This window comes from Geospiza fortis, unplaced genomic scaffold (genome assembly GCF_000277835.1).
Source record: "Geospiza fortis unplaced genomic scaffold, GeoFor_1.0 scaffold167, whole genome shotgun sequence".
In the NCBI taxonomy this organism is placed as follows: Eukaryota; Metazoa; Chordata; class Aves; order Passeriformes; family Thraupidae; genus Geospiza; species Geospiza fortis.
The window spans coordinates 1,899,452-1,920,909 of NW_005054355.1; the positions used below are offsets into that span (position 1 = coordinate 1,899,452).

Below are 21,458 nucleotides of genomic sequence, written 5' to 3' on the forward strand. Positions count from 1 at the left end.
AAAGACAGCCCTACATCAGTAACAAAGTGCTTCAAGGCAGAATATAGTAATGGGCAGTAATCTTATCATTCTTACTATTAAAAGAAAGAACAACAAAGCAAAACTAGAAAAAACCCCAGACACACACACACAAACCCAAACCCCAAACAAACCTCCACAGTTCTGGTATAATTTTAGCAACAGCAACCACTGCTAAAAATAGAGACTGTTTTCATTTCCCCCTCCCCAGCTTAAAGCTCCAAGTGCTGCAACTAATGGGGCTCTGTTCAATTTTTTCAGCTCTTTTTTTAAGCGTTTATTTATAAACAAAATCACATTTATTACAGCCTTACTTCTTCACCCAAATTTAATAAGAAGTTACAAATTATTCCCATATAAATAAGTGCAGTATGCTTTTAATTTTCAGAAAATTCCCTTCTGCAGTTGTATTCCAAAATGACACTACAGCTTTTAACAAAACAACCAGTATAAGGATTTTAAATGTAATGACATCGACAGAAACTAAAGAAAGCCAAAGGATGTCAATTCTAAAAAGTTAAGTTTATCTAGTTGTTCAAGACATAATTAACCTTTACTGTAATTTGTCTATAAAGGTAAATTAATGGTCTTCTTTCTGAAAATATAGCTAAAAAGACATAACTCCTTACCAGGTCACACATCTGAATACAAATGCAATTATCAAAACATGACCTAGTTCTGAAAAGCAATAAGTAGAATACATTTTAAATGAGATTATAGTATTAAACTCAGATAGAAAAAAGAACAAAATAGGAGATTGGAAATATTGTTCCCTAGCTACATAACCTTCTGTAGTGGTAAATATTAATTTGAAAATTGTTTCCCCTCTTTAACTATCTCACAGCATCCTAGCTGTTGCTGGGCAAGAAAAATACCATTATTATTTTCAACTTACAGATTAATTGCAGTGACCAAATGCAAATACAATGTCCCTATATTTTGTAATGACTTGATGTAAAATTAATATTCACTTCTATTCATCAGGGCATGACACTTGGGACATCAAATGCACTCTACCAATCTAAGCTCCTGTATATATTTTTCTGATACTGTCTACCATTTCCTGATGTAGAGAATGACATAATAAGACCCCACCTGGGGTAACGCATTCAGCTCTGGGGTCCTCATCACAGGATGGACATTGACCTGCTGGTGTGAGTGTACCCTGGAATGAGCCCAGAGGAGGGACACCAAGTTGATCAGAGAGATGGAGCACTTCTCCTATGAAGGCTGAGAGAATTGGGATTGTTCAGCCTGGAAAAGAGAAGGCTTTGGAGTGACACAAATGCAGCCTTCCAGTACCTGAAGGGAGCCTAGAAGAAAGATGGAGAGGGACTTTTTACAAGAGTCTGTAGCAACAGGTCAAGATGAATTGTATCAAACTGGAATAGAGCAAGTTTTAGGAAGAAATTCTTCTCTGTGAGGGTGGTGAGCTACTGGAACAGGTTGCCCAGAGAAGCTGTGGATGCCCCATCCCTGAAAGATTCAAGGCCAGGCTGGATGGGGCTCTGAGAGTGGTCTAGTGGAACTGACTGAGGCATGTAATTCGCTGCAAGCCTTTAACATATCACTGAAAATTTGCTTACATATTCAGTAGTTAAATACTCTCACACGAACTTTAATGAAGATGAAAACAATCAAACATTTTTCTCAGGGTTTTTTCAACCCTGAGGCAAAACAAAGCATCAAATAGCTGAACATTTTCCAGTCATTCAGTGAAGAATGCCAAATCCAAATATTTCTTCAAAATTTAGAAATATTCTCACTTAAAAATTTGAAAATAATTGATTAAAAAAAACCCCTATTTACTAATCATAGCAAAAGCTTGAAACCAGCTCATATTTAAACACTAATAGCAGCTTAAAGTATTTCCAGTAACTTCAAGCCAAGGAAGGCTGAAAAATTACTACTTAATGATAAGAAAGCCTCCCAAAATTCTTACAAAGAGAATGAATGGAACAACTTGTTGCCACTTGCTTGGCGTTCCCAATAAAAGGACAAGTACTAGCATGACATATAGTATCAGCTGCAGGAAATTAATGATCTGCTCACACCATCTAGGTATTTTACAGATTTCACTTATTTAAACAGCCTTGAGTGTCTACTTCACTTCAAAAACGTGACAGTCATTTCAGGACATAAGTATCTGCATGAATTACTTAATCAAAGTCTCATTCTTCAGCAGGTTGTCATTTACCTAAAAAAAACCCACTATCCATTCATAACATTCTGCCAAATCAAAATGTTACATAGCGTTCTTAAGGAAATGCATCTAAATACATTTTAGAAGTTAAATGTAGAAAATTAATTCCTTAAAACATGGAACACTTCACTTGTCTTTTCAACAGATCATATTGTCAATAACCTGTTGAAAAGTAATTATATTTAAACTGATCAGCAGAGGTGTAGAAATATAATTATTTGTCCGTGAATTCCTAAACTAAAATGTACAGAGAAATTACTATCCTTAAGAATTGGTACAAGTTGATTAAAATCCAAAACTATTAACAGGTTTTACTACACCAAAACATATTAAACAAAATTTTTAAAGACCTTAGTAGCTAAATTTGTATTAGTAGCTGATGTTTAACATATATTCGACTGTACTAATTATAGAAACCATAAGAATGAAACATTAAAAACTGAGTTCTAAAGTACTTTGATGTCATTGAACAATCTATCCTTTATGAAAACAGCAGGGCAAATCACCTCTATTTCAGCTGAGATTTAGCTTCTCTAGCATTCTTTCAAAAAGTCTAACTCAACTTGGAACATGTTAAAGGAATAAATGCACCATGATTCATATTTATCAATATACTCCATAATCCTTATGGATTCTTTCAAATTCAAGATCTGTGATGTGATACTACACAGTCAGGGATACTCTACTACTAACTATGCATGGTTATGTCATTTTTCTGATCTAACATTCTCAGGTTAAAGTTACAATAACATTTTTCAAGGGAGAGGTTACTTACCCAATTCATTAATTGTTGCTCTTGCTCTGGAGACAAAAGAACTAACTTCACTTGAGTGCATTTTTGCCCTTTCCTTAAGGTCAGCACCTGTAAGTGACATTTCATACACATTTAGCAAACTATAAACAGCATTGTATATGCATTTTAAAAAGTAAAATATTTCTTCACTTATAAAAAATTTTAAGTCTACTTCTAAACAAGGAGTTTAAATTGGTCATATAATTTTTCCACAGATTTCAAGGAAAATATGAACTATTTATCAAGGAAAGACAAAAACAAACCAAAAAGCCCAAAACAAACAACCAAAATAAATTATCAAACAAACAAACAAAAATTAAATTATTATAAAAATATTTTCAGTATGTATATTCTTCCCAGCGACATTTCTTTTTCTTTTATTAAAATAGTTTATGAACAGTAGCATTTATGCTTATAGTTCATCTGTTATACTATTTATTTTCCCAAATATGTCTCAAAGTCTTTTAAATACATATTTTTCATATTGTACTCTTGCTATTCTCTTATTGGTAGATTATACAGTACATACATTGCATGGTTTTACATTAACAGACTATATATCTAAATAAAAATGCTATGCTGAACCAATTTTTCACTTCACTTTCCACTCATTTACTTATATTTATTTTGGAATAAGTTGCATACCATCATTTTTTGTCAAAAAAAAGCCGCATCTTGAAAATTTTTACCTATTTTTTCATGAGTATATAAAAATCAAGTTTGTTTAATAAGCATATATGTGTTTTTAAAATCTCACTTATAGAAAGAGCTGACATTTTCTCTCATGAGTGTGTAAAAAAAAGAAAACTAACAATAATAGTAATAATAATAGCTAAATATAGAAGTCTATCTTTCTTATAGACGAACAATATATTAAAAAGGCAAAACCTGCACAGACACATTTATTCTCTAAAACAGTGAAACAGTCACAAGGCAACTTAATATGCATTTGTTCCACTTAGTAAAAATTAACTTATTGAGCTAGTCTCTCTGCATGCCTGAAAAGGCTAAAAAAAGACAATTAAAAAAAAAAAAAGGTTTATGTTTCTCTACCCTGAGAATACTATCCATTCAGGAAAATGCACTGAACCCAGATTAAGTGAAGACTGTAGTTCAGAATTTTAAATTATGCAGTCATAGGTTTCATTTCATCTTCTAACTTTCTGGACTTAACTCATGATAGGCCATCATGACCCTCTTCATCAAACATAGTTTTAGACACACTTTTGTTGGCAGCATTAGTTGTAATGCTAAACAACTCTAGGCTAGTTCTATGAAAATCAGCAACTCAATCTGACATTTTCTGGTGGACATTCAGTTGTTGCTTTAAAGTACCATGTCTAATAATGCAGCTCTACATCTTTCCTCCTTCTTCTGCCATAGCAAAGTTTCACATTTAACTGTGACTTTTTTCTCCTTCTATATATGTCAATATAAAAACAATGGAGCATCAGTCCTGGCTACATTTGCATATTTTCTGCTAAGTAATGTTAAGCCGAATTTACAGTACCAGGCACTTTGCCAAAAACTTCCAAACAACGTTCTAGAATGTGCCCCAACTGAGCCAGTAGGACAGGCCAGTTGACCAGACAGTACAAAACAGGAATTATTACAGTCAAGCCTGCACTGCAGAAAAATTGCAACTGCTAACTTAGTAATTCACAATCAATGCCTAAAGAAATCTTGCCAGGAACACAAAAAGCAAACAGAATTTGCACCCATAAATCTGGAAAGAGCTCCAAATCAAATAAAACTGCAAGCAATTTTCACAAATCCATTTACATAGAGAGTTCTGGAGCTAAAAGGAGCTTTGGAAATGTCATGTTTAAGAAGCTAAATGGTAAATTGCTTTAGAAGTCACATCAGCAAGGATGCAAATGAAAAAATATCATTTACTTGATATCAATTAAAATCTGGATCTAGCTTCTCCAACTCTCTTCAAATCACTGCCTATGTAAGAAACTGTATGCTTTATGCACAAAAACCTCTTTGGCTGTGCAATCTGACTCAAAACTTCCACACACTGAAATCCTGCTCACTGGGCATTCCCTTGAAAAACATATTAAAGAAAATATCTAGCATTACTGCAAAGAAAATCTTCTGTCAATATAAGATTAAAGCCATTTTTAGGGTTTGATTTATTCAGACTAGAATATATGCATAGAAAAATGGACTCAACCAAAAGAAACCAACTCTTCTAAAACAAAAAATACACTGTAGACTTCTTCTGTCAGTTAGAATATACATTCCCTTGAAAACATTTAAATAAATTGGTTAAATATTTAACAAAAACCTTGTTTAGGAATGGATCAAAATATAGCTCCTAATTTAAAATTAACAATATGGACTACTGTAAAGAAATTTCAAGTACATAGCTGATCTTAGTGCCTTAATCAACTTTTGTAAATTAACATTTCCTTTTTTTATATGTTTCTCCCTCACAAATGTCAAGGAAATGGAAAGTGCCCTTTTTGTAGCCCTTTTTCTATTTTAGCTCTCCAAAGAATAGTAATAGCAACTGAAGCTTTTTCAGAGGGAAGAATTTTAGTCAGAAGCCATTCACTGCACTCCAAAAGAACATATGCCTTGGCATCCTCTGGGTCACAGGAGATGGAACTGCCACCAACTTAACACTTTTGTTCCTGTTACAAGATTTGACTGCTCAAAGAATTATTGATGAATTCTGACCCACATAGCAAAGAATTGTTCACATATTTCTTCAAAATCTGTTTTTAAGTCAGTAGAAAGGGTTTTGTTTCTGAAGCTGGCCATGAAGGAGAACGCAAGTTGAATCAGAGAGTTCTTCTCTCTTAGCTACTAAAACCAAAGAACCCCCTCTGACCCTGGGTTTTCTACTTCAAAGTAGCTGAAAATAGTCTTTGCTTAACTGCTGAGAGCAACAAAGCAGCTAAGGTTTTCAAACCACAAAAAGTCTGACACAACAAAACTGAGATTTTTCTACAGGCCACAGCTGAAATCTGTGGACAGTATGACCTACGCGCTCCCCCACATCCACTCCCAACAGACTCCAGCAGCTCTACTGTGGGTCCATTCCTTCCTGCCACACTGAAGACAGAACCCTCTAAGACCTCCTACCCAAGAAGGAAAAGAGCAAACCCAAGCTATCAGGGAGTGGAGGCATATGAACTGTTGCAGTTTTGATGGTACACTGTAATTATGTCCCCACATCCATCCAGTTTGTATTGGAGCATGAATCATTGTTTTCCCCATATTAAGCTTCCTGGTATCTCAATGCTTGTCCCACTAATTGATTTGCATCCATTCAGAACAGTAACAGAAGCTGTGATTTTGAGAACTGGAGTTATGCTCCCCAGTTCTCACCTCACTGCTCCCAGCCTTTTATGAACCGCATTTTAAAGATTGTGAAATGCCATTTTCAAATTACGAGCTGCTATTGCAGGACAAAAGAGAAGTGCCACAGTGAAAGGCTACAATGACAGTACCATCAACCACTCCCTCCAACAGCTATATTAGCATTCGGTCAGGAACTCGCCACTTATGAATAAACTCTTCTTGAATCAATTTAATTCACAAAAGCATCACTTCAAAATTTACACAGCAAACTGGTAGAAGAGAACCTTCCTGATGACCTCCGATGAAAAGCTATGTTTGAAAAATACCAGTACAAACAGCAGTTCTTTAGTGGTCAGCTGTGATTTGGTCTTTCCAGATCAATTCTTGAAACTGATGCAGGGAAGATGCATACTGTTTTAAATACTACCTACAATTGTATTAAGGTTGGTCAATCCAAAAGAAAATCTCTGCTGGAATTTGATCCATGACTTTCTCACTTTCCTCCTCCTATACTGGAAGAAAATAGGAAGGTTAGTTTGTTTGCACTTTTTACCTTACTTTCTCTAAATATGAAAATCCTGTCATAGTAACTCTCTTTTGCACGGTTTCAAATATTCGGCTATTCAACAGTTGGCTGTAATACATTGTCAGTTGAGAGAATTATTGCAGCATGTGCCTGACTTCCACTTCACAATGATGCCAGAGAAAATGTTTATTTGAGAAAGCCAAGGGCAGTCCAGCAAGATAGGGATATTGTTGTTATTCATCAGAATTTTCCACGTACACATATGTATGACAAGGATGGCTTTTAACTCACAGAACACACCAAAGGAAACCAACTTTTATAGTGATTACTCTGACCCCATGCCTCCTGCCTCATATGGATATTTTTACAAACTTACTAATCAGAATTTGTATTGTTGAAAAGCTATATGTTATGTTTGTAAAATACATTCCAACTATTAGCCTCACTTTCCAAATACAAATTCCTAGTAATCTTCTCGTACAGACTATTCTATGCAACTTACAAAACACATCCCAAAATCTCTAAATGAAAATGGCATATAATGTAATGGTTTATATGCGAAATTTAAAGAATTTACCTTTATTCAATATATAATTTGTATTAAAAAGTAGGTCTTTTAGAAAGCTGGCACACCAAAATTAAACAGTGAAGTTATTCTATCAAGTGTCTAAAGGTACTTGAATTGTCTTTTGTCTGGGAAGAGGAAAGGAAGTGACACATACACAGGCATTTTCAGTAGAATAAAGCATTAAATTCTTAGCGCAGCAGTGTTATTGTAAGCTTGCCCTTTGATCTTACCAAACACAGATCAACCAGTTTTGTCAATACACCAAAATTTCAATAAGGAGGTGACACTGGGGAGTATCAGAAGATACTGTCTTGCATACTATAACCTATTATTCTGTGTCTTGTCAGCAAGACCTAACACTGCAAACAGCAAAACACAAAGGCATCACCAATCCACTCAAACAAGATAAGAAATTTATGAAGGAAACTTCCAATGCTTTCAGCTAGAAGTACAAAACATGCACTACCTCACAGATTAAAATGCTATGAATTCCTATGAACCCACATCTTATTCCCACACAATGCATTTAAGCAGGCTGTGAATAAATATTCATCCTTCTCCACACATACTGAACTAAATAAAATACGGAGGGCAAAGGGTCAACTTTGACATACATTATAGACTAACTTTAAACCGCTGAAAAACAAATCCATTAAGGTACATGGAAATATCTTTATTTAAAAGCAGATGTGTGCAACTTCCAGAGAAGTCATTCCAAGAAATCCAAGAAATCATTAGCAGAACACCAATTAACTTCTATGAGGTTAAAAACATCTCAAGAGGAAGCTGTACATACATATGTGAGGACAACATTATAGTCAACTTACATGCAAAGCCAGAAAGAATTATCCACATTTCTTTTTCTCCAAATTTCAAAAAACTTCAGAAATAAAGGTTTTAAGCCCCGAGGTCTATTTAGGACAACTTAGCTCCCAATTTTAAAACTACAGTACCTCATGAAATGTTGCAGTTGAGACGGACACACAACACGACACTCGAGGTTCACGCAACAACATCCAACTTTTATTGAGCTCCCTTTATACAGTTTTTGTAAACCCGCAGAGTTGCCCCTAATTGGCTGAATTTAGCAGCCACCTGGCTTATTGGCCAATTGCTGTCTGCATCCCCAATGGTCTAAACTGTCTCCCTAACAGCCTAGACTAGTCAAGTTATATAATTAGGGTTATCTATAACTGGGAGGCCTCCAGGCCAGCTGCTAGCCACCACAGTTACCCCTTTTTGTTTTTAAATACAAAGGCAGCATCTGTCTTCCTCTGCAGGGCCCTTGCAGACTGGATGAGAAATGTGGCACAATGTACAGAATAATGATGATGAAACAAATAGTAAGCCTAAGTCGAATTAAGATCTTCACCCAACACGACAAGTCTAACCTTACCAGCTGCTGGTTTATGCCACATACCTTCAAGAGATTTTACAAGCATGTCCAGGAGCCATCAAGTACAGCTACGCAGTGTAGTGTGCCCCAGGCTATTTACATCTATGTCCTAATTACACACACTTAAGAAAGTTACAAACAAGTCAACTCAAACAACTGTCAGAGAAAACATTCAAAAAACTGTCAGGGTAATGCACTGCTGTCTTGTTTCCACTATAAAATACGTATCCTTCTACACAGTCCTGTCTTTTAAATGTCCAATTCTTGAAGTCATAGGAAGTTGAAGGCAAATTGTTGTATCAATGTTATATATCCTTCTACTTAGTCTTGTCCTTAAACAGTTTGACTCTTCAGGTTCAAGTGAAGCAATGGGCAAACTTTTCCACAACATCCTGCACCTGACAACAGACAGTTTTTTAGGCCATGATTGAGAATTTTAATAACATCCAAGGCTTTCATGGGAGTATATACCATCCCCACATACCCCTTTTGTTTTTTAAACATGCATTTTGAACTGCCATGGACATGCTCAACAATGTCTTCCTTTTAGCTACTACTGTAATTACATTTTCTTGTATTCTTTCCAGCAGCTCATACAAGAAATCACTAGATGTTCTCATCCTACTCCATTTTTAATATAAACAATTCCATAACTGATGTTTAGTAAAGCCTGGTTTCTTTTAAACATGCATTGTGACTTTGTTCAGCTGTCTCCAGCACTCATTTGTGGTAATAAATCAGGTTGGACTGAATTAAGTTCAGGTAAAAGACCCTATCTGTAGTGGTAAGGCATATTAATTTACTGGCATATTTTTCCCAATAAAATCTGTAGCTCTCACAAAAAAAAGGGAGTTATATGTTAAGAACATCAGGGCAGATACTGAAATTATTTTAAATTCAGTGACAATTTTGTTACTTTCTCAATTACCTTTTGTAAGATGCATTTAATAGATGCTCTGCAACTGCACATCTGATACATGCAGACCATTAGTGCATGTTCAAATTTAACCAGAATTATTATAATTTAATGGTTTGCAGTGAACCTCCTCTAACTGAGTTTGAGGAGCTGCCCACTGTAAACTTTGCCAATTAATTTATCTGACATTTGGATCTTACAGATCTGAACTTGCTGAGGCTGAGAGATTCACTGCTGATGGCATGGATTGTGATGGACAGTCTACCAAAGAGAAGGAATAGTTAATGCTGTCCATTGCAATCAAGGAGAAAATAGTTCACATATCAGAACTCCACTGAAGTTTCAGTTCTTTGACAATTAAGGCAATTACTGTAAAAATTCAGTTCAGCTTTAATGTTATAGGTAAGGAGATTCTCCTCACAGGTAACAGTGTCAAGGCAGCTGTTTCATGCATATTCAGCTGCACAGTCTGGTCCAGGTGAGTTTATGATAGCAGCTTACAATAAATAGTTTGGGCTACCAAGGTTAATACATGTGACTTTTGGGTAAAATTTTGTTAGTCAGCCTCACTGATAAAAAAAATTCACTGGATTATGGTATCTTTCGATAATCCTTTAAGAAGTCTTAGACTTACATACAAGATGAGTGCTGGCTGTCAGGCTGGAGTACAACAGGTTTTTTAATAGAGTCATATAAAAGGTTTCAACACTCATGCAGGCCTTGACCTGGTGAGCACTAGTCAATCATAATACATATTTGTATATACTGCCACTTAAATGTTTTCAGGTTATCAGTATCCACTTTTGTTGTCAGCCTTATTAATTTTATATTATTAATAATTATAATATTGTTTATAATTATGTTATTAATAATAAATATTAATAATATCAACACAATTCAACCTATGAAATTCAGAAGGGTGTTCAGGACAATAGCCACCTATCCCATTATGAACAGTAAAACAAACTTTCAGCAAAATAATAAGCACCACTGAACAAAAATACCTACAACTGCCTAAATGCTTACCATCACCCAGGGTCTGCCATAGCTGGGGAGCCCTTTTTCCTAGCAAGGACTTAGAAAGCCCCTCCTGGGAAAGGTCTCCAAGTCTACCTTGAAAAAGTTTTTATAAGACCAAATTTACAATTCAAAATTACTTCATTTCATTTTTAGGACAGAAACTCCTGCATTTGATGGCATACTTCCCCTGCCAGCCAGGTCCATGGCTTGGCCAGAGCCGAGACCTTGGCTGGGAGGTTTTCCCTAACATATCTTAAAAACAAACCTCTATTAATAGCTACTGAAAAAGTTTCTTAACATAAATAACTTATGAATAATCAAAGGAATGCACACAATTAATATTAAATAATATGTTATGGCTGGATCCCTGTGTGTGCCAGGCATTGAGCTTAAAGCTTAGTAAGAATACACACTTAAGAGACAAGGTGACAGATTTTAATTTCAATTTTGTCAGATGTTACTAAATTTTGCAAATGCGTCATCAGTATACTTAACAACATCCCTCTCTGGAATCTGTAGCTGACGTGATCTCACACCAATTCCAAAAAGGCGCCCTTAAAAACCTTTCGCTTATTTCTAAGTAGGTAAATATTAAAACTAGTTAGCAGAATGAAACACCAGAATCTTCAGAAGTTATTCCCATGCATAGTTAGATGCTACAAGATAATTTCACATTTAACAAAGTAGATTTTCATTAGAGTTGTGTAGGTCATAATCAAATCTAGGTAGTTTTTGTTAATTCAATCTTTATACCAATATCAAAGAAGACTTGGCAAACATCAATAGTAGTTAACAGACATGGTCCTTAAATTCCGTAATGGCAGGCATTTCAAAATTTAGCTGAGCAAGCTGCTGGTTGTTGCTGTGTGTTTCTAATGCTGGAAACTTCCTGGCTATGAATTTTTATGGTTATCACTTGCCTTGCCATGTCCGATTATCAATTCTTTGGAAGACCTCACCAAAGGAGCCTTCCCCAGTACGTCCCAACTCGGTAAATAATTCCAGGCCCACCCTGGGTGTCAGGCACCTGCACCACCACAGGCCAGCAGGCCAATGCAGACTGCAGAGGACAGGAAGGTACTGCCCACAGCTCCCACAGCTTGGCTATGCCCCACTCCCCCGTCCCAGCGCGGGGCTGGCTGCTTGGGCCCTCCCAGGATGGTGGCTCTCAGCACAGACATGGCAGGTTCAGAGCTCTGTATTGGGCTCCAGCTGCAGATAGTGGTTGCTAGGCAATGTGACTCATTGCCTGCTCAGGGATGGCTCTCAGTGGCACATGGCTCCACTCCAGGGTGACCCCTTGGTGGTTGCGGTTCCACTCTGCTGGTCCCTGGGGCTGCCCGCAGCTGGCAGGGTCCCCCAGCTCCTCGGGCACTGACAGCAGTGCTGGCTACCTCAGTGCTCTCTAGGCTTCCCAAGCCCTGACTGTGGACACGGCAGAATATAGCATTCCACGGTTCTGGGCGCCAGCAACCTCCCGCCAGCACTTCAGGGTTTGGGCACATGTAGCTCCATGTCAGCACTTCCAGCGCTTGGCGCCGCTTCATTTCCAGGTTCCACCTGCATGCCAAAGCTGCAGGTGGGTGTACCAAGCGGTGGCTGGGGTGCCCAATCCACCGCAGGCAGGGGCGTGCTGAGCAGATTGACAGTGACGTGGGGGGGAAAACAAGGCTCATATGGCTCCAGCGGCCACATCACAGGTGAGCTTGGGCACTGTGCCTGCATGCTTGATGCCAATGGCAGCGGTCGGGGAGTCACAGCATGGGCGAACCCATGCCCAATGCAGACGTTGCTGATAGCAGCACTGGTAGGAGAGCTTCAGCGGCACAGAAGGCAGCACCACAGGGACATGGAGCTTGGATAACAGTAGCTTCCCCTCAGCTTCTTGCCTTTCCTCTCTGCCTGTACACCCAAGATGGCATTCACTCCTGCCGCCATTCCACCCCTGCTGGATGTTCTGGCAGGCAGTGCCTGCGGCACCTCAGCTGTGGCTCTCATCTGTTTTAAGGTGTCCAGCACCAGCCAACGGGCCGTTAAAAAGTCTTTATCAGTTGTGTCCACTCCATAGCTCATGACAGCAAGGCTTGTAAAGCCTGTCCGTGTACGTATCTTATCCCCTGTTCACATAAAAAGAGGGTCCATACCTGTACAACAGCATTTTCCTCAGTAGAAACTTGTGTCCCCATGTCCCCAGCGGCATTTTCTGTTTACATTGTCTGGACCTTTGATGCTGCTGGCAGCTCTCTCTGGCTGCCCTCCTCCGCCAGGGTTCCATCTCCACCGCTATCCTCACAGCCTGGCTATTACCGATCATGTTGGGATCACTATTTCGTGCAGTAGAGATGGACACACGACACAACATTCGAGGTTCACATGACAACTTTTATTGAGTGCAGTTCCCTTTACATATTTTTCGAAAGCCCACACAGTTATCCCTGACTGACTGAATTTAGTTGCCACTAGGCTTACTGGCCAATAGCTGTCTGCATCCCCATCAGCCTAAACTGGCTCCTAAGGGCCTAGACTGGTCAAGTTATATAATTAGGGTTATCTATAACTGTGAGGCCTCCAGGCCAGCTGCTAGCCACCACAATTAGACAAATATATTTATTTAAAGATTTATTCAAGTCTAACACAAGCTGAACTTTGTTAACACAGTAGTAAGTCATGACTATTATTCTATTGATATATACTTCCAATTTACATCCTTAAAATCCTTTTAAAAACACATAAATGCATAATTTAAAATTGATCATAATAATGTTGCCATATAGATTAATGAATTTTACTTTGCTTTCAACTAACATTTTTCTGCACGTAAAGCTACATGCTCGACAAATCACAGACAAAACAATGTCAGTCACTACTGAAATCTTTTGCCCACGTAAAAGTAAAACATTTTATGCTTTGCTGACAATATATGCATGCATACCAGTAGTAATTCCACTGTACCTCCAGCTCAGCCAAACTCAGGACACTCACTGTAACCATTAGAGCTATTACTCTGAACACAAATGAGTTCAGGCTGCTCAATCAAGGACATGCAGAATGCGTCATAACTGCTGACACTCTGGAACACATTTCACGAAGTAACAAAAAAAATTCACCTATTTCACAGAATAACAGACAAGTCTTACTTGGAGATTTTATTTTTATCTTCTCCCATAAAATCTCTAGAAGTGACCTGGCCCAAAATTCTATCAAATGCACAGCTCTAGATTAGGTTGTCCGGGGTCCTTCCAAGTCTTTAATACTCTTGTCAAGGGAGATTCCACCATTTCTCTGGGAAAGCTATTCATATGATTAACTCTTAATTAATCTTCTTACATTGATTTTTTTTCTTTTTTATTTGCATGGTATTCCCCTAGAGCAACCTGTGCCCACTGCCTTTGCTGTCATTGCATAAACCCTTGTAAATACAGTATTTTTCTCTGAATCTACCTGGCACAGGAAGACCAGTTATCTCTCCCCTCTCAGCAACCTCCAAGCCTCTAATCATGTTATGTTGGCCTATGAAGTGCTGAGTAGAATAAGCACATGCCTTGATCCACTGATGACTGGACTTCCTGATGCTGTCCATGACACTGTTTGCCTTCTTTATGCCATATTATACTACTAGCTCATATTAGGTTTCCTGTCTCCTAGAACCCACAAGTGCTTTGCAGCGGAGCTATACCTCAGCCAGTGTGTTCCCAGCCTGTTCTGCTACTTAAGCCTATTCCTTTCCAGATGCAGTTCTTATTTATTTTTGTTAAAACTTATGCAATTCTTGTTGGTCCAATTTTTTAGCCTCTTAAGGTTTCTCAGAACAAATGGTTTCTCTTCCTTCCTAGTCATCACCTCTCCTTCCACTTTGAAGTCATCTGCAAACTCAGGGATGGTTCAGTCCTATCATTAAAGTATTTACAAATAGCACTATGAGACCCAGCATCAGTTTTCAAGGAACTCCACTCCAAGGACCACTAACAGTTTGACCTTGAGCCACTAACATCACACTGCCCTTTGATCTCTAGAGACGAGACACCTTTCACAGTCCGTATGTCTAAATTGTATCTTACCAGCTTGTCTACAGGAATAGCAGGGACAAACATGTCAAGTGCCTTTTTAAAGTCAAGGTACAGAGCACTGTAACTCTTCTTTCATCCATAGAATAAGTGGTTTCATCGCAGAAAGCATCATGTTGGTAAAGCACAATTCACCCTTGGTAAATCTGAGCTGGGTTTTCCCCACCATTTTCTTTCTTGTCTTTCACATTCTTGGAAAAAACTTCCATAAACACTTGTTCCACAACTTCCCCCAAGAATGTAGTGAGACTGACATCTCTGCATTTTCCCAAATTTTCATTTCTGTAGATGGGTATAATATTTGACTTTCCAGTCACTTAGGCCTTCAATGACCTTTTGAATAAGATAGATGGTGGACCAATTCAGATGCATCCCACCAAATCCTGTGCATGTGAATGTGTCCAACTGCTACAGCTGGATCTTAACTCCGTCCTACTCAAACAGTGTTTTGCTGTTAACTTCATTGTTGCTTCTTCTTGTCATAGAAACTTGAGACCTGTACTTTCCCATGCAGACCAAGGCAAAGAGAAAATGTAATTACTTCTACCTTTACTGCACTGTCCATAATTAAGCAGACCTGTGCAGCAGCAGACCTACATTTTCCTTCATCTTATGTTTGGTACTAACACACCTACAAGAGTTATTTCTGTTACTCTTGCCACCTGTTACTAACATACCTACAGGAGTTTTTCTGGTTACTCTTTGAACTGGCAGCTGAACAACTTCTATCCTAAACATATTTCTGCACAACTGAGCGCTTTGGAAGTCTGTCTCATTTTCCAAGGGATAAACAACTTCTCCAAAAATACAAAAAGGATATTCAAGAGATTAAAAGACAGGATTTTTTTTTCCCATTAAAAATGAATATTCAAATCTAAATGTTTAAAAGTTAAAGAATACACAAAATAAACTTAGAGTGTACCAAATATTCTATATTGTATTTCTAAATATTTTCAAGATTTTACATTCAAACTGACTCTACCAATACTCCTAAATCAGTTGCAAACCCAGAACATTAAGAAATGAAACATCGTTTCAGAGAGAGATCTGAAAGTTAAGGACGAAAAGTGAAAAAATATACCAAAATATCTATTAAACAAAGAACTGCTAGCAACTTGCTTCTGAGGATCAGCTTCTTTTAGGAGTACTACTGAAAAGGAACATCTTACAAAGTAGTACAACCTACTCTACATTTTCTGTGCTCTGAGATTTTATATTTAGATTTGAAATCAAATGTGCATGTAACAGGTAAAATTTATATCTAAAGATCATCTCCTCAAAGAACAATCTGTAAAAGAATAATGTATTGTTGTTAAGACCTGGCTTTGCATAAGTTTTTGTTTGTTTTTGGTTTATTTCTAATTCTTTAAGGATTGATAAAAAAATAAGATTCACATTAAGTTTGCCCATGCTGCAGAGTACCTTGAAACTCTGCAATGAGGAAACAATCTCACAACATTTATTCTAAGTTTCTTCAAACTCTCACATGTTTTCATACTTAATTTTTCCTTTATATTTATTTCTTAATTTGAAGTTAAACAGACATGAACACCACTTCTATGTAGCAAACATGACTTGGATCTCTGCATTTTAGTGCATTTCTGTTGCGGTTTAACTCAAATTAGAACCTAAGTACACCACACAGCCACTCACTCACTCCACCTCCCTTGCCAGTGGGATGGGAATGAGAATCAGGAAAAGAGTTGAGATAAGGACAATTAAATAATGAGAGTAAAATAAGAATAATTGTCTTTATAATGATAACAACAATAACAACTGATATAACCAAAAAGAGAGAGAAAAATGAAGGCCCAGGAGAAAAGCCACATGATGTACCATGGCTCACCACTCGCCCTGCCTGCCTCCCAAAAGCAATCAGCAGCTCTCAGCCAACTGCCCCCAGTTTATAAATTGGGCATGATATCCCATGGTAGGAAATATCCCTTTGGCCAGTTTGGATCAGCTGTCCTGGCTGTGATCTCTCAGCTTCTTGTGCACCTGCAAAGCCTTTGGCTTAGGGTAAGCACTACTTAGCAACAACCAAAACACGAGCGTGTTGTCAACATTATTCTCATACTGAATCCAAACAACAGCACTGCAACAGCTACTAGGAAGAAAATTAACCCTGTCCCATCCAAAACAAAAACCATGTAATGATTTCAACAAAGGTAGGAAACAAAAAACACAATGGTAAAGAAATCAATAATATACCACAAAATATTAAGCAAGTGCTTAAAGTCTCATATAAAATGGAATGGAGAACTTCAAAAGTTACATAAATGTGTGTGGAACTCAATTTTTCACATGCACAAAATTCTTAGAAAGTCAGCAACTTGCAAAGATCCAAAATTATTTGAAACTAATATAAGTCAGGGCACATATGTTCATGGGCATTAGGAAGATATTTAAGTATGCAACACATAAGGACCCAAAAAAGTAAAACCATAGCATCAACATGAAATTCAGCTTTAACAGTGAATTAATATACTAAGATCAGGCTCTGAAGTGCCAAAGAGCTATAAACAGTCACTGGCTGAAAACACAGACCCTGGCCCTATGCCTATCTAACTGGGTTATCTCTCAGCCTTCGGTACTGTTACACACACATACTAAGGAGATTATAACATATTTTCCACAATTGCCTGTTAAATATCATTTTTTCTAAGAAATTAGTTCACAATATATAGTTAAGCATCTTTCATAACTTAAGAGTAACAATCCACTTTCAGTTGAAGCCATTGTTAAGAGCAGCCACCAATCCTGTTGCACACTTGTACAGACACAAATCTTTGCAAACACCACTTGAACTGAGTACAGAGGAAAATATATTTACATATAATGATAATAAGAAGCAAGCTGTATTCTAAATTTCAAAATAGAATGGGAAAGATGCTCACTGCAGTATTTTAGTGGATGGAAAAACAGTTTGGCATGAAGGCTGCCACATACATTTCCTACATAAGAAAGTAATTTCAATTAATAAAGCCAGTTTTTTTCATGGGTATTCCTGAAGTTATCTAAATGCGGATATATGATTTTTAAGCCAAAATGGATATTGATATTCTTCCATGTAAGATTGGCTATCATAATTTATTAGCATGAGTTGATATCTGCAGTTTTTGCACATATGCCCTCTGTCACAGAAACATTCCTGAGAACCATTCGACTGTGAAAAACAAACAAAATGTCTGCAACTCCTATATATTCAAGCCTGTGGCAAGATGCCAGTCCTAAACATTCCCTGTGGTAAAATGGCAGCACTATAGCTCCATTTATGTAAGTTATCTTATGTATCTTGCAATAATTTACACGCAGATTAGCATATTTAAAGCACTATCTGCTATATCAGTTCTTCTAAATAGGATATTTCAAAGGTACAACTTCAGGGATAGAGGGGAAGGGGTTGCCTAATTTTTTTTTTCCTTTAAGCTTTTGAATTTTGAGACTTTCTGAAAGGCCCAAGTGTTATTTCACACAGGTTTCCCCCTAAAATCCAAGGGTCCTGAATATAAACAACTAACTTCATATTTAAAGGGTTGATAGTCTTCTTCCAACTATGAAAATTCAGACCAGCCATAGATTAAAGTCAGATGGCTCTTTTTCCATCCTGTGTGTCCAGCTCTAAATTTAGACACATACAGCAATATTCCTCCTGCTAACCTCTTCAGCTGCAAAAATAAAAAAGACAGTTTACACCTCACACATGTTTCCTGAACTCATCTTCACTTGCAGAAGCAGGGGAAAAAAAAGAATCATTATAAAGATACAAACCTCATCTCTTAAAAGTAAAGTCAATTTTTTCCAAACACCAACTAGCTTTCTTTGTGAAAATTCCACCATCCAGCCACTCTGCAGTCCCTATTCTCTCACAGCTCCTTTTACAACAGGACTTCCTAAAGTTTCCTCCATGAAACATGAAATAAATAGACCATTTGTGCTGGTTTTGGCTGGGGTAGAGTTTATTTTGTTCTTTTCAGCTGGAATGGGGCTGTGTTTCAGATTTGTGCTGAGCACAGAGCTGATAATATGGAGATGTTCTTGTTATTGTTGAGTAGGGCTTATACAGACCCAAGGCCTTTTCTTACTGCTATGCTGGTGAGAAGACTGAGGGTGCATCAGGAATTGGGATGGGAGACAGACAGCACAGGTGACTACAAGCAACCAAGGGGATATTCCAGACCATATGACATAATGCTCAGGATATACAGTGTGGTGGAAGAAGGAGGAAAGGAAGAACATTTGCAGCGATGCCATTTTTCTTTCCAAGTCACTGTCACACTTGATGTGGCCCTGTTCTCCTGTCGAAAGCTGAATGCCTGCCTGTCCATGGGAAGTGGTGAATGAATGCCTTGTTTTGGTTTTCTTGTCTTTCTTTTGCTTTCCCACTTAAACTGTCTTTATTTCAGTCCATAGGTTTTCTACCTTTTACTCTTCCAACTCACTCTTTAATTCCACTGGTGAGGACATGAGCAAGCAGTTGTGCATGCTTAGCTCACAACTAGGGTTAAACCACAACACCAGCACTGGTGGAAACGTACAATTATAGGACAGTTACATGTTTCCAAATAGTAAATTAAGACATTATTTTTGATTCTGTACTATGTCTCAGTTCTACTGATTTCTGTCAGGCTAACAAATCAGGACTACTAGAAGACCAGCACAAAGGCTGCATAATTTTTGACTCTCAGATGGATACAGAATCAATGGAGAAGATCCACAAAGAGAAAATGGTGCTAGCAGTAGTGAACATCAGCTGTTAAGTTGCTAGGACCACCAACCATGGACCTTTAAAAGAACCAAATCATAACAAGCTTGTGTGCTCCAAGCTTAGAGTAATATCTTATAAAATATCCCACCTATAGGACAAGATCATGAGTTTACAACTCACTTCATAGTAAAGATAAATATCAGCATTTAATAAAAAAAATGCATGTGGCAATCATTATTCAACACAGAGCTTTTTCTTAAAAAAAAAAAGTAAAGCTTTTTTCTATAACATTTGTATTTCTACGTTATTTCCGCAACAAGCATTACAGAAGTACTGAGTATTTCTTTAGTCATTGTGGTAGTATGAAAACTCAACTTTAACGTCCCCAAAAAACTTTTCATTTTCAAATTCAACCTTTACTAGGTGAACTTCTATGCTAAACATAACTGAATTCTTATACAGAATTGCAAAGTTCAAGCTAGACAACCACAACAGCTGTATTTTTACCCTACTCTTTACCTCCAAACTAATGGTGCAATTATTACTCATGATTTTTATTAATACTACATCTTCCAAAACAAAATCCTCTGAAGAGATCAGCACCAAAGTTGTTTTTTTAAACAAAAAATTTGAACTAACTTACTTAATAGAATAATTATATATGGCTATTCTGACAACACTACCACTGAAAAAAATAGCATTACAAATGAGATGTGGTACTACATTATAAATTGCAACAGCTTTGCAGTAAAGTCTGCTAACATCTAATCCCTATAATAACAATTGACACACAGTTTTCTATCTTCTGATTCACAAGAAAACATTCCCAAGACTTGCAAATGGTGAGACTCTTCATCTTTCTTTTCAAACCTTAAATGAATATCCAGACCAAATATTCTTAGTAAATATTACTAAGCCTTTCAACTCAAAAACAAAACTATGAACACACCCAAAACTCTCAGCAACCTGTTTGCTCCTTTGCAACTTTGATTTCTAGTAAATTCAGTAATCAACAAAAAGACATTTCATTGCACTATCACAGATGAGTGACTCAAATATTTTGCATATACTGTACATCTGAGCATGGCAGATATGCGGTTTTAACATTAAAAGGAATCGATACTGATGGGTTTATCTTTTTTTGATTAGCAATACTTACAAAAAGAGTTTACTGACAGCACACCCAGTTTTATGAGCTGTAAACAGAAAAGGAGGAAGCATGCTGTGTGGAAGAGTAAGAATTTCTTCTAAAGAAGTCCTGAAGTCAGTACTCTAGCATAAATGCTACTTAAGAAAGAAGGAATTTTTCCTGATAAAAACCATGGTTTAAACTGCTAGATCACTTGAATGCAGACAAAGACATGAATTAAATTCTTTTTCTTTTTTTTCACTACTTCTCATTCCTTCCCTTGATTTCACAGGCATGACCCTGTATCTCTTCCCCGCCCCTCCCCCCCCAATAATCTGTATTAGTCATGATGGTATATTAGCTGTAAACTTCCCACAGGTCATGATTCAATGACAATGAATTCTGTGCTGCTATGCAGCAAGTGATACTTTGAGTGGAACATTTAAAGAAGCTGGTAAATAATACATACAGTATATGAAAATACAGACACCTTCTAAAGAATATCTGCAACAATAATCACATTCTGTTGTCTCTGTTGTCCCCAAATTACCAAATAACTGTTCTCTGCATACATCAGACTGCAAACAAACTTGAAGACTTGAAGTAATGGCCCTAGACTGCATGAGTTTGACTAGAAACTTTTTCAAGCTACACTAGGTAAGAAGAACACAGATTTTTCTGGGAAAATCCAAATGGGAGAAGAAGTATCTTCTGGGTTAAAGATATAGAGCTCAGTTTTGCCACTCTAGGTCTATTCAGAAAACTTAAATCTTGGACTTTAAAAAAAAACCCAAAAACATTC

The 21,458-nt window shown here is 37.3% G+C and overlaps 1 protein-coding gene across 2 annotated transcripts in view; it reads right to left on the reverse strand.

The window, feature by feature from the left end:
- The window catches only part of AUH (AU RNA binding methylglutaconyl-CoA hydratase), a 103,412-nt gene that overhangs the window by 66,458 nt on the left and 15,496 nt on the right, over positions 1 to 21,458 (reverse strand). The window contains exons 1-2 of one of the 2 annotated variants that reach the window (XM_031059056.1): positions 6,761 to 6,834; positions 2,997 to 3,083 (exon numbers count right to left, since the gene is read on the reverse strand). In XM_031059056.1, the coding sequence (XP_030914916.1) occupies positions 2,997 to 3,057 (61 nt within the window). In that variant the 5' untranslated portion in view covers positions 3,058 to 3,083; positions 6,761 to 6,834. Of the gene's footprint in view, positions 1 to 2,996; positions 3,084 to 6,760; positions 6,835 to 21,458 lie in introns of those variants that run through there. The other variant, XM_031059055.1, reaches the window with a different exon arrangement.